The sequence below is a fragment of the Chiloscyllium punctatum genome, chromosome 7 (genome assembly GCF_047496795.1).
Source record: "Chiloscyllium punctatum isolate Juve2018m chromosome 7, sChiPun1.3, whole genome shotgun sequence".
Classification (NCBI taxonomy): Eukaryota; Metazoa; Chordata; class Chondrichthyes; order Orectolobiformes; family Hemiscylliidae; genus Chiloscyllium; species Chiloscyllium punctatum.
The window spans coordinates 115,202,929-115,223,403 of NC_092745.1; the positions used below are offsets into that span (position 1 = coordinate 115,202,929).

A 20,475-nucleotide genomic window follows, 5' to 3' on the forward strand; every position below is an offset into this window, starting at 1 on the left:
TCTGCGCATGACTTCACTGCCTGTTCTTAAGAGGGAAATGGGAATGGAGGAAAATCACTGTTAAAGGAAACACAGATTAAACTCAAAGTTTCTTTTCCCTTCAATATTCAAGTCAACACAAACAGAAGCAGTTTTTCTTTAAATTTATTTGACAGTTTATATGAATGATCAGATTTAGTACTTTGCTGAACAATGGCTAAAGGCAGCTGTTCAACTATCGCCATTCTGTTCCTGTGCCCTGAGGAAGCTGGCCTTCTTTTGAGCAACACGATCCTTTCTCTGTGCTAAGGACATCTTAGGACGATTCCACCTACAAATCAAGAAAAATAGTTCAATGTTTGTCACTCGAAAAATTACACTTATCTTTTTGAAGAAAATTAAATAGCCAACAGAAGTATTCAATAATCTTCAACCAACAAGTTAAAGATTAACTGATGTCCAAGGATACAAGTAGCTGAAGACAAGGAAGTCTGAAAATTGAGACAGGAATCATCTATGATAGCACTTTTGAGTTATTAGAAATGCAAATCCTTACCACTTAGAATGGAATTCAACTTCAAGTGAATAGAAACATTAGATTTCCCTTTGTTTTATGTTCCAACAGAATTGTGAACAATTGCAGCTGCCTAAAATCGACAGTGTAACTTGGCAATTAATGCAGTTAGTACACAATAATGAATCAAGATCCTATCAACACCAAAGTATGATCTTAGTGGATTATGCATGTGAATCAAAGGCTACAAGCAATGCTTTGCAAATGTGATTAGTTTTTAAATTCACCACTACTGGGTGTAGGTTTGCTCATTGAGCTGGAAGATTTGTTTTCAGACGTTTCGTCACCATACTGAGTAACATCTTCAGTGAGCCTCAGGATGAAGCACTGGTGGTTTAGCATGCTTTCTGTTTATGTGTTTGAGTTTCCTTGGTGTCATTTCCTGTGGTGACATTTTTGTGATGTCATTTCCTATTCTTTGTCAGGGGTGGTAAATGGGTTCCAAGGCAATTGTTTGTTGTTTGTCTATCAACAAACACATTAACTTGGATCCCATTTACCACCCCCGAGAAAAAAACGGAAATTACATCACCACAGAAATGCTGTCACCACAGGAAATGGCATCACCAACCCAAGGAAACCTAAACACATTCATGGAAAGTGGGCCATGCCACCACTGCTTCATCCAGAAGCTCAGTTAAGATGTTACTGAGTATTGTGACGAAACGTCTGAAAACAAACCTTCCAGCTCAGCGAGCAAACCCACATCCAAAACCTCAACCTGAGCTACAAGTCTTCTCAAAATTGACTCACGATTACGTTCTGAAAGGCAAAGAGGGATGGGTAACAAAGGCGGGTCTTGCCAGCGATGCCCCATTCCCAAAGATTTATTTTAAAAAGCATTTATTTTACAAATTAATGCAACAGACAGAAGCAAAAAGAAAATTGCAATAAAGTAGCATTGTAACACTATGTATTAAAGCTCATTATAAAAATAAAAATATCATGTACTATTTTCAGTTTTATGTACTCATGTAGATTTCAGCCATGTTCTACATGCGCCATCGTGACAATAGTAAAGACTCTCTCACCGCAACACACGTCTCTCTTCCAAAAATGCCTCCTCTCTATCACACTAAGCTTCTCTTCCCAGTTCCTGATCTCCTAGCTCTTGTCCTCCAACGTCAGAGTTCCCTATCCCTCCTTCCCCACTGAGTTCCCAACTCATCTAACTTTTTCCTCTATTGCGCCATCCCCAAACAGACATTTGCCCAACTCCCCTCTCCTCAAATCCCAATTTGAATTTGTTATCCTTCCCTAGATTTGACCTCTTGTTACTGTCAATCTATTGTTGGTGGGCAAAAGTGGCTCTTCTTCAGACAACTCCACTTGGATCCACACTTCTGAGGAAAGGGGACCAAACCTCAATGGGAACAGCAGCTCAGGTTCAGACCCTAAGTGGCTGGGGAGCACCACCTTTACCACTAGTCGACAGTTGAGGTTTTGTTTTTAATTCATTCACATGATTTGAGCAATGCTGGCTGGCCAGCATTCACTGTTGTCTTTAACAGCCCTTGAGCAGGTGGTGGTGAATTTAGCTATGGGTGAGAAGTTCCAGTGTTTTGACCCAGCAACACTAAAGAAACAGTACTCTTGGGAAATAAGGCAGAGCAGGTGACTGAGGTGTCAGTGGGAGAGCACTTTGGGGCCAGTGACCATAATTCTATTTGTTTTAAAATAGTGGTGGAAAAGGATAGACCAGATCTAAAAGTTGAAGTTCTAAGTTGGAGAAAGGCCAATTTTGACGGTATTAGGCATCCCTGTGAAAGGTGGCACCATCAGAACAAAGGTGACAGAGACAGAGAAGTTGGAATAATAGAACACAATCTTTATGAGGGAATGTAGTCACAGTAACTATGGGTGTCGGTGTGCTTGCAATGCATATTGGTGGACAGCCCCTGCAACTCCACTTTCAAGGAGCTATGAACCTGCACTCCAAGGTCTCTTTGTTCAGCAACGCTCCCTCGGATCTTAGCAGGACTTATATACGTAATGGTAAGATTTGCTTTCCCAAAATGCAGCACCTCGCATTTATCTGAATTAAACTCCATCTGCCACCTCTCGGCCCACTGGTTCATCTGATCCAGATCCTATTGTAATCTGACGTAACCTTCTTCGCTGTCCCCTGCACCTCCAATTTTGGTGTCATCTGTAAACTTACTAACTGTGTACCTCTTACGCTCGCATCCAAATCATTTATGTAAATGACAAAAAGTAGAGACCCAGCACAGACCCCTTGTGGCACTCCACTGGTCACAGGCCTCCAGTCTGAAAAACAACCCTCCACCACCACCCTCTGTCTTCTACCTTTGAGCCAGTTCTGTATCCAAATGGCTAGTTCTCCCTGTATTCCATGAGCTCTAACCTTGCTAATCAGTCGAACGCCTTACTGATGTCCATATAGATCTCATCTACTGCTCTGCCCTCATCAATCTTCTTTGTCACTTCTTCAAAATACTCAATCAAGGTTGTGAGACATGATTTCCCACGCACAAAGCCATGTTGACTATCGTGAATCAGTCCTTGCCTTTCCAAATGCATGTACATCCTGTCCCTCAGGATTCCCTCCAATAACTTGCCTCCAATAACCATCGAGGTCAGGCTCATTGGTCTATAGTTCCCTGACTTGTCTTTACCGTCCTTAAACAGTGGCACCACATTTGCCAACCTTCAGTCTTCTGGAACCTCACCTGTGACTATCGATGATACAAATATCTCAGCAAGAGGCCCAGCAATCACTTCTCCAGCTTCCCACAGAGTTCTTGGGTACACCTGATCAGGTCCTGGGGATCTATCCACCTTTAACTGTTTCAAGACATCCAGCACTTCCTCCTTTGTAATCTGGACATTTTGCAAGATGTCACCATCTATTTCCCTACAGTCTATATCTTCCATATCCTTTCCCACAGTAAATACTGATGCAAAATATTCATTTAGTATCTCCTCCATTTTCTGTGGCTCCACACAAAGGCCGCCTTGCTGATCTTTGAGGGGCCCTATTCTCTCCCTAGTTACCCTTTTGTCCTTAATGTATTTGTAAAAACTCCTTTGTATTCTCGTTAATTCTATTTGCCAAAGCTATCTCATGTCCCCGTTTTGCCCCCCTGATTTCCCTCTTAAGTATACTCCTACTTTCTTTATACTCTTCTTAGGGTTCACTCGATCTATCCTGTCTATACCTGACATATGCTTCCTTCTTTTTCTTAACCAAACCCTCAATTTCTTTCATCATCGAGCATTCCCTATACCTACCAGCCTTCCCTTTCATCCTGACAGGAGTTGCTGCTGCTCGGCATAGGACATCCTGATAATCACCAATCTGAGGCTGTATTACTGATGCAGTGCCGAGACCCAACCACAGTCTGTTCCCTGGCCTCTAGCTTGTAGCCATGGGAACGAGGGAAAATCCAGCTGGTTAGGAACTTAGCCACATCTTGTCCTCACCAGCATTCTTTTCTGGCTCTGCATTCTTGGGACTTCAGTGCGACTGAGCATCTTACAGTCATAGAACTGTACAGCATGGAAACAGACCCTTCGGTCCAATCAGGATGTCCTATGCCGAGCAGCAGCAACTCCTGCAATGGAGGCAGCACCAGGAAGATGACCCAGTGCAGTAAGATGCTTTTGAAACTGCAAATTACAGCAGCAGCGTGTAGTGACACAGCCTCCGACCTCTTTATCACAAAAGCTGGACCAGAACACACCAAGTTAAAGCAAAAATGGTTGGAGTGACAATTCCTCCAGGCCAAGCAGTGTTTCAAAACAGGTAAAATGTCAGATGTTTCAAAAAATGCTTTCACAGGATGGAGGCTGTACTGGCTAGGCCAACTTTCATTGGCTGTCCTTGTTTGGGCACGAGATGATAACACTGTGTCCATTCTTAGACTTCTGCAGTCCATTTGATGTCAATATTCCTTCCATGCTGTTACAAAGTGGGTTACAGGATTTTGATGTAGTGACAATGAAAGAATTATGATATAGATTTCTAAGCCTTGGAGGCGGATGCACTGCTGCTACTGTGTCATTGATGGAAGATGTAAATATTTAAGCTAAATGGGGTGTCAATCCAATCAACAGGTTTGCCATACTGGAGGAGTTTCTGGATGCCGAGCCACTAAGTACAGAACATTCCTAACTTACATCTTGTAGATGGGGAACAAGCTATGGGGAGTCAGGAAGCTCAATATTCACTGCAGAATTTCCAGTCTCTGTCCTGCTTTGTTTTAGGAATAGTATTTATATGGCTTTCGTGATTAGTTTCTGCTCAATGATGATGACTGTGATGTCAATAATGGTGGATTGAATGATAATAATGCTGTAATTTCAAAGGGAGATGTCTAACCTCTCTCTAAAAATGTAATTACCTGTCACTTAAGTAGCAAGCAACATTTGTGTGTCCCACCAGCCCAGCTCGAATGATGTCCAGGACTTGTTCCATGCGGGCATGGACTGCTTCAGCATGTGGAGTTGCAAATGATATTGACCAAAACACAATCAGCTGCTATCATCCCCACTTCTGACCTTATGATGGAGAGGTCACTGACAAAACAACTGAAGCTGACTGGGCTGAAGACACAATGCTAAGGAGCTCCTACAGCAATGTCCTGAGGTTCAGATGATTAACTTCCGATGACTACAACCCTCTTTCCTTTGCTCGTTGTCTCATTCTATCTATTCAAGGTATTTTAGGAACTGTGTATTTTCAGTTTTTATTTTAAAGTAGCTCATTACAAGCAAAGCAACACATTGGGTAGGAAGGCAGCTTGAAGGGTTGACCTTGATGGACCCATATCATCTCATAACAGTGGCTCACTTCTATTGTTACCAGCAGTTATAATTCAGCTAAAACATTTATTTTAAAGCACATGCTAAGAATTTGGGTTGAGTTGAAAATAACTTTTCCACTCTATGTACAAAGCAAAACATACAAACATAGTCGATCCACAAGTAAACAAGCACATAGTTACGCTTCTACATTTAAAAAACTGCACTCTTTCAATTAAGATAGTTACCGTCATTTCTTGACCTGAATGTAGATTCAACCTCTTTCTAAATAAATCTTTGTTTCTGATTCAATTAAGAGCAAGGTCTAATTTTACTTTTTGTAAGAATCAAAAGTGAGCGCAGTATTTGTGTATACCTCTTTTTCTTGACTTCTCTCTTTGGCTTCTTCTCATGAACAGGATTTTGTCTGATAGCAGCATGAGCTTTCTTGTACAATTCTTCTATCTATGAAAATTTAAAAAGAAAGCAGCTCCAATAAATAAAACTGGCACGATGATTAAGCATTACCGTCCCTTCAAACTTTGACCAAAAATACAAGATTTAAAGTTTTTTTGGAATAAAAACACTTCAAATGTAGTCATGATTTAGAGATGCTGGTGTTGGACTGGGGTGGACAAAATTAAAAATCACACAACACCAGGTTATAGTCCAACAGGTTTAATGGAAGCACACTAGTTTTCGGAGCACTGCTCCTTCATCAGGTGATTGTGGAGGACATAATTGTGAGGCTAACATCAATTGTTACAGCTAACCTGAGAATGCAACCTTAAAAAAGGTTTTGTGACTTACAGATGAAAGAAGTGAAACTATTGTGGTATTCGAACAGATGAAAGACTCAACAGACAATCAAGGTACCTTTCATAGAATAATTTCAGTTACATCACACTAAGTTTTTGCTATAAATTCTGTGCCTTACAATTGTGCCCTCCACAATGACCTGATGCTAGTGTGCTTCCAATTACACCTGTTGGACTATAACCTGTTGTGTGATTTTTAACTTCAAAAATAGATATCACAAAAGGCAAGCGTTTTCTACCCAGAGCAGTGAACTTCTTGGATTACTGCAATTCCACTTTCATTGTGTGTCATATGATGCCACCAGTTGTTTTCGCATTATCTATGTCTCGCCATCTTTTCGATTCATTGGTTATTTTGTACTTCAGTTAATCAATTGATGAGGGTAATAGCATTTTATTAAACACGTTTTTAGAAGTCTATGTTAAAGGCTTGCCAGCAAAGCCCGTGAAAAAAGGACAGCAACAACATGAATACATTAGGCACAAAACAGAGAAGTGGAGTAGTGAGGGATTATTTTTTCAAACTAGAGGAAGGTATACACCAGTTAACTGCTTCGCTTGTTAATGATTTGAGGTACTCAGGGCAGAATTTCAAAATTCTCAGATGGTATATAAGAAAACGTGGAAATATTGTGAACCGAGAAAAATAGTGATAGATTTCAAGAAGACATGGTGCAATGGCGGATGGACAAGGTCATCTGGCAGATAGAATTTAATACAATGAGTGCAAATTGACACCCTCCAGTAGGAAAAATGAGGAAGGAAATATAAACTCAGAATCTCATTCTAAACAGATGCAAAACACAAAGACCCAGACACATGCATACACATTGGTGAAGGTAACAGGGTAGACTGGAAGAGCGATTTTTAAAAAGCCTACAAGATCCTAGGTAAATGCTTGAAAGACATGCAATACACATGAGAGTTATGATGAAACTTCATCAAATATTGGCTCAGCCTCTAAGTCAATGAGGAATGCACGATAATTGCTAGCCTAGCCAGCAATACCATATCCCACGAAAAGAATTTAAAAAGTTACTGGATAAATTGAAGAAGCTCAGTTTGTTCTTAGAGAAGGTTGAGAGATTTGAAAGAGGTGCTCAAAATCACAAGGAGTTTATACAGTAAATTGTGAGAAACTTCCCACTGTGCAAATAGTCAAAACCAAAAAACATTAAAATGGACTGGCAAAAGAACCAATGGCAATACAAACTTTTTTTAAAAAATCAATTATAATCTGGAATGCTGCATCTGAAGGGGTAGAGGAACTGGACTTAGTTGTGGCCATCAAAACAGAATTCAGTAAACTCAAAAATGTTGCAGGTCTCCAAGGAAAGAAATGGGGACTCAGACGACGTGAACTGATTTTGAAGTCAGCATGTCCTACTTTTATGTTAAAACATTCTTAGTAGGACAGAAGCTGAATACTGGTGAAAATAAATGCCCTCAAAGCAATGTTGAATTTCTAACAGTCGCAACGTTTTATAGTGTAGGAGAAGAATATACTAACTTGCATTTATTAAACAACGAAAGGCAAGCTTGTTCAAAAAAAAATTCATTCCCGAGTCATAGGCATCACTCGATTGGCCCACATTTATTGCCCATCCCCAACTGCCTGGCTTTGGCAGTGTGTCAAACTTTTCCACAATAAAACAATACTACAAAATCTTCTCAGAGAACTCTTAGCAATGCAATATAATATTATCATAAAAACCAAAAGAACTATGGATGCTGTAAAACAGAAACAAGAACAGAAGTTGCTGGAAAAGCTCTGCAGGTCTGGCAGCATCTGTGCAGAGAAATCAAAGTTAACATTTCAAGTCCAGTGACCTTTCCACAGGACTCAAAACGTTAACTCTGATTTCTCTGCACAGATGCTGCCAGACCTGTTGAGCTTTCCCAGCAACTTCTGTTTTTGTTTCTGATAATACTATCATAGTTGTTTGTCCAAACTGCAAGAAGATTGACACTAAAGTAAACAATTGATGAAGTACTTCCTACTACAGAAACAACGAATTCATCACTGCCCCAAACATCAGGCCAAATGAACACCACAAATCGTTCCCTTCTCAATGATGCAAAGTTCAGCCGGTCTGGTTCTTATCAAACTAGGCCCCAAAAACTACCATGTATTCCTTATTACAAATGTAGAAATAACAACAGAAACACTGCCAGAGACTGAACTGTACCATTCATAATCCTGACACCCTGCCAATAAAATGAGCTTCCTGCTTCATCAATTAGATTGTTAGTTCCACTTGCACAAGTGTTCTCTGGCCCTGACTCATCTCATCCACATCTATCTTTGTTATCAACTGTCTCCAGCCATAACAGCGCACTCCAGGATGGCCTCCCATCTTCAACTTTCCATTAACTGGAACCGACCCAAAACTCTAATGCCCAAGTTCTCACCTGTATTATGCCCTAAAAGCCAGTTAACCCTGTACCTCGCTAAAGTGCACTGGCTCATCTCATCCTTGGTTTTATATCAGCGCAGGGCTTTGCACCTCCCTATCTCTGAACTGCTCCTTCAGCCGACAAGCATCCAAGATCTCTGCACTTTCCCAATTCTAGTGCCTAAAACACCCCTGATTTTAAGTGTTATGTTTTCAATTATTTAAACACAAACCTATGGAATTCCCTCCATAAACTCACATCTCCTTAAAATGGCTCTTTTTATCCAACTTTAGATCATTTATCTTAACATCTCATGTGGCTCAGTGTCAAGTCTTACTTAGCTGGTGGATGGGCTTTTTTAAAACAATGATTAACATAGATTAAGTTAAACATAATATTCTTCAATCTTCCTTAACATAAACTTCAATTTCATCAATTTATATGTTGATTAAATGTTATAATTTATAGATCTACGTTATAAGATTCGAGCCATCAATGATCCTGAAAAAAAACCACAGAACACATTTGACTTTATATCTTCTTTTTCTACACAGCAATACTCTAAACTCTCACTCTGGGCGACAAAGACCCGTTTTTAAAGACAGATCAATGACAATTGTGTACATTTTTAAAAAAAATTCATTTCCCTACCTTGTCCGCTGTGACTCCATGCTTGGTGTACTGAGAAAATTGTTTCTTGTAGGCATCCTCATCCTCATCCATTAGGTAGCGCATGTATTCTGCTATATTCAACCCAAAGATGTGTTTACGATGAACTTCAGGATTGAATTCCTTGCTTTCAGAGTCATATCCAGGAAATCGCTTGGTGCTGGAATAATTTTTTTTTAAAAATCAATGCATTTAATATTCCACTTACTTTTCTCTTTTACAAAAGTTATAAACAGCCTTATCTAGTCTTTCAACAAAATTTACATCACTTGTAAGAATAACTTAATTAAGCTCCACTCAACTTATATCAAAGCAGATACAGAATATGTAAATACCTTAAAACCATAGTTACCAGAAATACAAATCTGAAACTGGACAGTGTCATTTTCACGTAGGTTTGTGAGAAACCCAGGCAAAGTTATTCAAATTGGTTATTTTTGCAGTATGCACCAATCTATCCATATTTCTGTTCCTGTTAGTTAAAGCCACATTTCAAAGATACTGTTGAGTTCAGGAATTAAACGCATAGATTTAATTCCCTATATTCTACACTTTGCTTTTTCTAAGTTTGCACTGTTCAGTGTATGTCAACATCAGGCGCCAAAGCACAAAATCAAAGCCTGAAATTATGAAATAACATTAGAATAAAAAGAACACAATACAGCCCCTTACCTATGTGGAATAGACAGGCCACCATCAACTGCACCTTTCAAAGCTCCAAAGACTTTGTTGCCTGTGGTGGTTCTGGCAAGGCCAGCATCAAGATAGCAGGTGAAAGCACTAGGCTTTCCATCAATGCTTTCTACATTGTACTCATCACCAGTCGCTTGCACCTGACCCTCATAGATCTTGTCCAACCCAAATTTGGTCAGCAGCTTTTTAAGAAGGAAAAATGACAAAGATTGTTAACCATTTTTATCTTGTTAAAAGTAAACCCATAACTACAATGCCCAGAATTTTAAGGATTAAAACACCAGCAATGCACAAAGCAATCTACTGTATGTTTTAGATAACCAAATTAAAATGTACACATTTAAATTTCATACAAGTCAGTTACAATTCTTCCATCAAAATCCAGAGGAATGGCAACCATGTGACTCAGTGCACTGCCCTTTTATATCATCAACAGAGTCAGGTGGAAAGGAAAGATATTTGTTTCAGAGACTTTGGTTAAATTAAGAAGTATTCAACATCACGTTCAGAGAAATGACCTTTCATCAACACTAGCTCATCAACATGACATGTTACCTATGTTTCTCTCCACAGAAGTTGCTGATCTGAATATTTCCAGCACTTCCAGGTTTTCACTTCAGACTGCATTTTTTGAGGGGCTAATTTCTATTGCTCATGCAGAATGAAAGAATCTTCATTGTACATGCAACCAATGCAATAACCATGGAGTGCTTGATGTGGAGATTAGTATTAGCAAGCTATTCCCACACAGAAATTCACGAAGGCTCCTTAGACTACACCTTCGAAACCTATGACCATTACCAATAGAAAGACAAGGGCAGCAGATACATTGAAACACCACCAGCTGCAAACTGCCTCCAAGCAACTCACCACTGACTCAAATATATTGCTGTTCATTCAGTGTTGTTGGGTCAAAGTGCTGGAACTCTTTCCCTTGTCATTGGGTGTATCTAAATGATGTTCAAGAAAGCAGTTTACCACCACGTCCTCAAGAGCAACTAGGAATAGGCAATAACTGCTGGCTGGCCAGCATCCTGAAAGTGAATTAAGAGTCATAGAGATGTACAGCACGGAAACAGGCCCTTCGGTCCAACTCATCCATGCTGACCAGACATCCCAACCCAATCTAGTCCTATTTGCCAGCACTTGGCCCATATCCCTCTAAACCCTTCCTATTCATTTACCCATCCAGATGCCTTTTAAATGTTGTAATTATATCAGCTTCCAGGACTACCTGTGGCAGCTCATTCCATAAACACACCACCCACTGTGTGAAAAAGTAACCTTTTAAATTTTTCCTGTCCCCTCCTGAACTTATGTCCCTAATTTACCTTTCCAAAATGCAGCATCTCACATTTATCTAAATTAAACTCCATCTGCCACTCCTCAGCCCATTGACCCATCTGATCACTACACCTCCCATTTTGGTGTCATCTGCAAACTTACTAAATATACCTCCTCTGTTCACACCCAAATAATTTCTATCAATGACGAAAAGCAGCGGACCCAACACCAATCCTTATGGCACACCACTGGTCAGAGGCCTCCAGTCTAAAAGGCAACTCTCCACCACCATCTTCTGTCATCGACCTTCGAGCCGTTCTGTACCCAAATGGCTACATTTGAAGAAATTAACTTATTTGTGTTAAAATGTCAAATTAAAGATCAATATATATGCATGCAGTTAATGTAAAGTTTGCATTACTGGTTACACACTCCATTAACAGAAGTCTTATTACTGAGACATTTTATTACAAACAAGTACACCCTTGTAATCTCCTCTTTCTCATTCCATGTCACGCACAAGACAAAACCAGACTCTATTCTACTCGAAGCTAAACTACAGTTCACATAAGAAACTGCATGATCTCCCTGCCATCAGTCAGTTCCACATCTTTGTCAGCCCATTCATTTGCCACTGATAATCTCACTTGTGCCTTTCTCAGCTCCAGATTCAATGTTTTTAGTCTCTTGTGGATAGTTTTCAATTCAGCAACCTTGAACTTCAACTCATCCAAAATTCTAGTTTCAATTCGATACTGCATAAAGCCTAGCTCAGCAATCAACCTTGCCCCTGCCTTGGGGCCAGGTGAAAAAGCATACATACATCGACCCCTCGGGTATTTCAACATGAGACAATGAAGTGGTGCCACACCAGTGTAAAGCCTAACGCCGGAAGAAAGCATCATGCACATTGATAAAGGTTCATCCTGGAAGACAGTACCCAGTAGGCAATGGGGAATTCAGTCTGGTATCCACAGAATCCCAGCTGCAATTGGTGCCTTAGGACATTGCAAACATTATCTGTGATTGTGGACCACCAGCCCATGTGTTGATAGGTTCCTACACCATGTGCCCCACCAGTTCCAACAATCACTGTGATTAACTTCTTTGCGTTCCCCAAATTCCTCCCATCTCTGATGGTTGCGCATTCAAGTATTAGGCTCCACAGGCTGGACATCATCCCCTCTACTGCTGTGAGTCTCTCTCTGTTTTTAAGACTCTGTTGGATGGAGCTTTTAATTATTATCCAAATAGCTCCATCCAATTCTTCTGCCACCTTTGCCTCTGCGCCCAATTCTTCTGCCGCCTTTGCCTCCATGCCTACTTCTACCACCAGGATTTTCGCCCACCCTCTGACGCCCCCTTCTCCCGCCTCCAACACACCCCATCCACATGGATACCCCGTGCTGGCCTCTTACCTGCCCTTGATCTCTTCATAGCCAACTGCCGCCGCGACATTAACCGCCTCAACCTCTCCACCCCTCTCACCCTCGGAACGTGCAGCCCTCCATTCCCTCCGTTCCAACCCCAACCTCACTATCAAACCGACAGACAAGGGAGGCTTGGTAGTAGTTTGGCGCATCGACCTTTACACCCCTGAGGCTAAACGCCAGCTCGCGGACACCTTCTCCTACTGCCCCCTTGATCATGACCCCACCTCCCACCACCAAACCATCATCTCCCAGATCATCCATAACCTCATCACCTCAGGGGATCTCCCATCCACCGCCTCCAACCTCATAGTCCCACAACCCCGCACCGCCCGTTTCTACGTCCTGCCCAAAATCCACAAACCTGACTGCCCCGGCCGACCCATTGTCTCAGCCTGCTCCTGCCCTACCGAACTCATCTCTGCATACCTCGACACGGTCCTGTCCCTCTTAGTCCAAGAACTCCCCACCTACGTTCGGGACACCATGCACGCCCTCCACCTCCTCCATGATTTCTGCTTCCCCGGTCCCCAACGCCTTATCTTCACCATGGACATCCAGTCCCTGTACACCTCCATCCCCCATCACAAAGGACTCAAAGCCCTCCGCTTCTTCCTTTCCCACCGTACCAACCAGTACCCTTCCACTGACACCCTCCTTCGACTGACTGAACTGGTCCTCACTCTGAACAACTTCTCTTTCCAATCCTCCCACTTCCTCCAAACCAAAGGAGTAGCCATGGGCACCCGCATGGGCCCCAGCTATGCCTGCCTCTTCGTAGGCTATGTGGAACAGTCCATCTTCCGCAGCTACACTGGTACCACCCCCCACCTTTTCGTCCGCTACATCGATGACTGTATCGGCGCTGCCTCGTGCTCCCACGAGGAGGTTGAACAGTTCACCCACTTTACTAACACCTTCCACCCTGACCTCAAATTTACCTGGACGTCTCAGACTCCTCCTTCCCCTTCCTAGACCTCTCCATTTCTATCTCGGGCGACCGAATCAACACGGACATTTACTATAAACCGGCCGACTCCCGCAGCTACCTAGACTATACCTCCTCCCACTGTAAAAATGCCACCCCATATTCCCAATTCCTTCGTCTCCACCGCATCTGCTCCCAGGAGGACCAACCCAGATGACCTCCTTCTTCAAACACCGCAATTTCCCCCCAGACGTGGTCGACGATGCCCTCCACCGCATCTCCTCCACTTCCCGCTCCTCCGCCCTTGAGCCCCGCCCCTCCAATCGCCACCAGGACAGAACCCCACTGGTCCTCACCTACCACCCCACCAACCTCCATATACAGCGTATCATCCGTCGTCATTTCCGCCACCTCCAAATGGACTCCACCACCAGGGATATATTCCCCCCTCCCCTATCAGCATTCTGAAAAGACCACTACCTACGTGACTCCCTCGTCAGGTCCACACCCCCCACCAACCCAACCTCCACTCCCGGCACCTTCCCCTGCAACCGCAAGAAATGCAAAACTTGCGCCCACACCTCCCCCCTTACTTCCCTCCAAGGCTCTAAGGGATCCTTCCATATCCGCCACAAATTCACCTGCACCTCCACACACATCATTTACTGCACCTGATGTGGCCTCCTCCATTTTGGGGAGACAGGCCGCCTACTTGCGGAACGTTTCAGAGAACACCTCTGGGACACCCGGACCAACCAACCCAACCACCCCATGGCTCAACACTTCAACTTCCCCTCCCACTCCACCAAGGACATGCAGGTCCTTGGACTCCTCCATCGCCAGACCATAGCAACACAACGGCTGGAGGAAGAGCGCCTCATCTTCTGCCTAGGAACCCTCCAACCTCAAGGGATGAACTCAGATTTCTCCAGTTTCCTCATTTCCCCTCCCCCCACCTTATCTCAGTCCCAACCCTCGAACTCAGCACCACCTTCCTAACCTGCAATCTTCTTCCTAACCTCTCCGCCCCCACCCCGGCCTATCACCCTCACCTTAACCTCCTTCCACCTATTGCATTGCCAACACCCCTTCCCCAAGTTAGTCCTCCCTACCTTTTATCTTAGCCTGCTTGGCACACTTTCCTCATTCCTGAAGAAGGGCTTATGCCCAAAACGTCGATTCTCCTGCTCCTTGGATGCTGCCTGACCTGCTGCGCTTTTCCAGCAACACATTTTCAGCTCTGATCTCCAGCATCTGCAGTCCTCAATTTCTACTTCCAAATAGCTCCATCCTCAGTTTTTACTACAATTTCACTTATGTGAAGTATCATGAGATGCTTTACAATGTTAAAAGCATGGCATAAATACAAATTATCGTTTTCATGTCCATGTTCAGATCTGTGATTAAATGCTCCTGTATATATTTAACTACTGCAATAAAAATAAAGACTTGCATTTAGGTAGCATCTTTCACAACCTCAGGATGTTCCAAAGCACTTTACAGCCAATGAAATGGTTATAAAGTGTAACCACTGTAATGCAGGAAAAAATGGAATATGCAAAGGTCACTGTACAACTGTACACCCAAAACCTCATGCTTGCAATATTACTGAAGACAAGATCACCTGCATGTTTCACCACATTAAAATTATATGGTTAACAGCCATTAAAAGTTCTACATGCCTCCAATAAAAGACCTTAAATAAGGAAATTACCTAAAAAGTTCAGGCCATCTCAAAAATACTTCCAAGAAAGCAAGAGCCTTAAAATCATACGCGTGCTAAGCTAGAACTTACCCTGCGGGCAAGCAGCAGACCAGTGCAATAGGATGCAGCATAGTTGGTGAGCCCAACTTTTATGCCATATTTGGGTAATTCATGGCCATAGGCAGCACAAACAATGATATCACCCTCAATTTTGGCATACGCAATCTGTAAAGTAAGAAGCCCATCAATATCATATGCATTACTATGGGAGAAGAAAGTTTGACATATAAAAATTCAAAAATCAAAATTTTAAAAATGACCATTAATGTGATTGTTTTCATATCGTAGACCCCATTTAACACTAAAACAGATCATTAATACGAATCTCTTACCTGGCATATGATGTCCCGGTTGGTGAATCGTACAATCATCCGATATTTTGGGGTATTGTACTTGTTTTTATCCTGTACCACCAAGCGTTTTCGTGCATAGTAATCAGTCTTTCCCTCTGAAAATGGAAGAGAGTACATTTTATAACACTGTCCCACCGCCAATTGTTGGAACTTTGCAGAGTGCAAGGTGAGGGCTAACAGTTTCCTCAATTAACTTGCCTCTCCTCCTCCTGAACTTCACTTGATATCGCTTGAAGTACGCCTTGCTTTTCACAACTTTAACAAATCCCTATGTTTGGAAGAGAAAAAAAATGTTAGCATTGTAAGAACTTAATGTGCAAGGTAAGATTTCCAAATATCTATATATTTACCAATCTGTCACAGATCCTAGCTGTTTTATATACACAGGCATTCTGATACCAATAATAATTTTACTTATCAGAATTCTACAAACAATACAATGTTTATCACCACTAATCACAATTGAAGTTTTTTTTATGCCACAGCAACAACTGTTAAAAGACAATTTGCTGTAGGTTTAGGTAGATCAAGTCCATCTAATTCATATTCATTACCTTTTGCATCAAGCCATTAGACTGCTGCTCAGTCTGCTTTGGAAAGCAGATAAATGAAAGTTTCTATGAAAGTGCACTTATGCCCACTTCATCTATCTAACTGCCACAAAAATGCCATATTGTGAAATAGCAAGTCACTCTACTCTCTTACGATAGCTGAATAATGAACAGTATGGTCAACTGGAAGTTGTTTGGAAATGACAGCTAGAAACTAATGACCCCAGTTGAAAGCAAAATCTCTGCATTCAATATCCAATTCTCAACAGATTGGAGTAGTAGAAGTAATGAACTAAGCACTAAAGACCTAAGATCCAAAACAGTAGAGACTGGTTGTTAAAGATGGCAATAAATCAGGCCAAAAGATGTGGTTAAGTAATTTTTGCCTGTCTGGGTTTTCAGCTTCAAAAGGACAGCTTTGTTGCAAAAACTAATAATGATCCCTTCGTGTTGAACTTAGATAATTCTGCAGGTTTCCGATATTCAAATCCTCAGTTTCATCAGCTTTATTTGCAAAGAAATAAAAATTATTGCATTCATTTGCACTCATTAAGAGAAAATTGACCTTTGCAGGAAACACTTAATATGCGTCAATCTGAAAGCACAGATCTTTCAGTCCAAACAGTCCATTCCAACCCGTTTCCGAACAAAACTCATCCCCTCCAAACCTTCCCTATTTATGAATTATCCAGATGTCTTCTAAACATTGGAATTGTACTTGCATACACCACTTTCTCTGCCAGTTCACACACTGACAACTGTGCCTAAAAGAAAAGTTGCCCCTCATATCCTTTTTAAATCTTTCTCCTTTCACTTAAAAACATGTCCCTTAGTTTTAAACTCTCTCACCCTAGAGAAAAGACCCTTGACATTCACCTTATCTATGGGGGAAAGCAAGTACTGCTGGAGACCAGAGTCAAACAGTGTGGTGCTGGAAAAGCACAGGTGGTCAGACAGCATCAGAGAAGCATGAGAATTGACATTTAGGGCATACACCCTTCATCAGGAAGGCCTTATTCATTCACCTTATCTATGCCCATCATGATTTTATAAACCTCAAACCCCTAAACTCCAGTGAAAAAAGTTTCAGTCTTCAGTCTATTTTTATATTTCAAACCCTCCATTCCCAGCAACATCCTGGTAAATCTTTTCTGAACCTTCTCCAGTTTAAAAATATCCTTCCTATAACGGGGTGACCAGAACTGCACAAAGTACTTCAAAAGAAGCCTCACCAACAACATCCTGTACAACCTCAACATGAGGGGTAAAATATAAACTTCAACTCAAAATGCAGGATAGCTACAGCAACAGGAGACCATTTGACCAATCACATCTGCCAGCTCCCTGAAGGAACAACTCACCTAGTGCCACTTCCCGTCCTCCGCAGAGTCATACTGAACTCACAAATATAAATCCAATCTCTTGCTTCTCATTAATAAATGCAGCCAGGCATGCCGAGATTTTGTTTTTAAATTTCAGAGCACAGTATTTTGCTAAGGCCTTCAGTCAATTTATCTCAGGCTCTTCTGAAATTCATTTTTGTGCACACAGCCTTCCCAACACAGGGCTTTTTAAGTCAGATGTTTAAACTTTTTTTTTAATCTTAGAGGAGTGCAGTCAAAGTTCAATTGTCCCACTCTCACCTGTGCTCCAAAATGTAAACTACTCAAACTGCGGGGAAATGAAATTTTAGGTCACAATCAAAACTTTTCACTGAAAGCAAAACACAGATTGGGTTGAAGATATTTCCATTCCTGTATTTTCCCAGCACGGAAACATATTTGTTAAAGAGTTCACTAATGTAATGTTGCTGCATGAGGAATCCAGAAGCCGTGATAATGTTCAAAGAATTAACTTACAAAGTCACCACAGTAATTTGCAAGCGAACACAAAGCGATTGAACTGTAAAAGCCCAACTAGTTCACTGTTGCCCTCGAGGGAAGAAAAGCTACTATCCTTACCCATTATGGTCTACATTATTCCAGTCATCAACTCATACCAAGCCACTTGCAGATGGGTTATGCCCACATTCCAGAATGAATAAAGCAAATGGACCAACACTACAATACCACTTATATTTTAAATAAAGTTAACTCACTCCATGTCTTTCATGTTAACCATTTCAAACCCTCACGACTTAAGCAGTGAATAGTCAGAGTATTTTCCGCAGGACGATCAAAAGGTGATTGGAAGAAGGTTTAAGGGAGAAGTCAGAAGTCGGTTCTTCATACAGAGTGGTGAGCGCGTGGAATGCACTGCCAGCGATGGTAGTAGAGTTAGATACATTAGGGACATTTAAGTGACTCTTGGATAGGCACGTGGAAGATAGTAAAATGAGGGGTATGTAGGTTAGTTTGATTTTAGAATAGGACAAAAGGTTGGCACAACCTCGAGGGCCGAACGGCCTGTACTGTTCTATGTTCTAAGTAACTTGAGGCCATTATACTGGACTAACTTAATCAAAGTTGAAATGAAAGAACTATCTATTTCCGAGTAACTTTAAATATTAAACTCTCTGATTTACATTTATAAATAATTTAACTTTAAATAATCTTCAGGACAACAAATTGGGTATTTTTAAAACTATATACTGTATCATGTCCATAAAGGTTAAGGGAGGTCTCGAAAGTACGAGCCACATTTTATTTTTAAATGACAAAACCTAAAGGACTTAAAATGCTTAAAACTTCGGGACTAAACGACAAATCAAATCACGTTTTTTGCCCAAGGAGGCCCAAGTTCACTACAGACCATCTTGCAGAATGAGTAGCTATTACACACAAAACGATTTAAGCCAGTGTGCAGTTATCGAAAAAGGGCAAAATGCGATATTTTACAAATTCAAAACACACTAATTTAGCCCAGAAAGCTGTGTCAGTCGCGATTGCTTTCACGTCTTGCCCCGGGATCGGTTTCTCAGCCTCTAGCCCAATGGCCACGTTGAGAAGTGAGACCAGCGGCTGAAGTTGCCAACAATCTAACGCCATCCTTCGCAACACACAATACTCCTCGCTTTCTGAAGGATCCGTGTGATCCGCGCAGCTGTTAACTACCAGAATCGATGTTCATTTCGGGGAACTACCAACCATTTTCAAGCGTCTTCACCCTCAACCGCCCGGGACCCAGGCGATTTTCTGGGGCAGGCCGATTCCGCCAAACTGGAAAAGGCCGCTCATTCTGCGCATGTGCAGTAGGTAGAAAATTGTTGTGAATTTGTGGTAAGATCGTTCCTTCCCCCCCTCCAACTCTGATCCGCTCAGGCCGCAGCGCCCCCTGCCCAACGGGAGGACCACTAACCTGCTCAATGCCAAGTCACTGGAGCTTAATGGAAAGAGGGTCTTCTTCGACACCTGAACTATTAATCATGATGCTAAATTGGCAGGTGTACTGAATACTAAGGAAGATACACAAATTACATTCATTAGAAAAGCAAAGAACTGCAGATCCAAAAACAGAAGTTGCTGGAAAGGCTCAGCAGGTCTGGCAGCATCTGAGCAGAGAAATCAAAGTTAACGTTTCGGGTCTGGTGACCTTTCCTCAGTACAGATGAACCCTCCCTTCCAACGTATCACCATCACCCCCCACCTCCATCTACCTGTCATCTTTGCAGCTACCTTCCCCAGCCCCACCCTCCCATTTATCTCCCAGGCACCCTACATTCCTGATGAAGGGCTTTTGCCAGAAACATCATTCTCCTGCTCCTCAGATGCTGCCTGACCTGCTGTGCTTTTCAGTGTCACACTTTTCAACTCAGAACTGATGATAGCTAGGAAATTGTTGGTTTATATGCATAAAATAGGTTTAGGGAGGGGGTAAGGAGTAAATGATAGGTAGGGATAGAGCCCAAAGCGATGGGAAAAGACAAAGAATCTGGCTGGGAGGGTGAATAGCTGTTAATGGAGACTGTTAGTGGCAAACAGTAGGTAGTATGTAATGGCTGACTACTTTTTGTCATTTACATAAATGATTTGGATGCGAGCATAAGAGGTACAGTTAGTAAGTTTGTAGATGACACCAAAATTGGAGGTGTAGTGGACAGCGAAGAGGGTTACCTCAGATTTTTACCAGATGGGCCAAGGGGCTGAGAAGTGGCAGATGGAGTTTAATTCAGATGAATGCGAGGTGTTCCATTTTGGGAAAGCAAATCTTAGCAGGACTGATACACTTAATGGTAAGGTCCTAGGGAGTGTTGCTGAACAAAGAGACCTTGGAGTGCAAGTTCATAGCTGCCTGAAAGTTGAGTCGCAGGTAGATAGGATAGTAAAGAAGG

At 41.9% G+C, this 20,475-nt stretch overlaps 1 protein-coding gene across 1 annotated transcript; it reads right to left on the bottom strand.

The window, feature by feature from the left end:
* Positions 1-128: 128 nt before the first annotated feature.
* On the bottom strand, positions 129-19,428 carry LOC140480071 (large ribosomal subunit protein uL18A). Its single transcript, XM_072574673.1, has 8 exons — positions 19,292-19,428; positions 15,853-15,922; positions 15,634-15,749; positions 15,332-15,466; positions 9,874-10,076; positions 9,184-9,361; positions 5,694-5,782; positions 129-310 (listed from the first exon to the last, which is right to left on the bottom strand). The coding sequence occupies exons 1-8, from the start codon at positions 19,292-19,294 to the stop codon at positions 211-213; spliced, it is 894 nt and encodes a 297-aa protein (XP_072430774.1). The 5' UTR covers positions 19,295-19,428; the 3' UTR covers positions 129-210.
* Between the last annotated feature and the right edge of the window lie 1,047 nt (positions 19,429-20,475).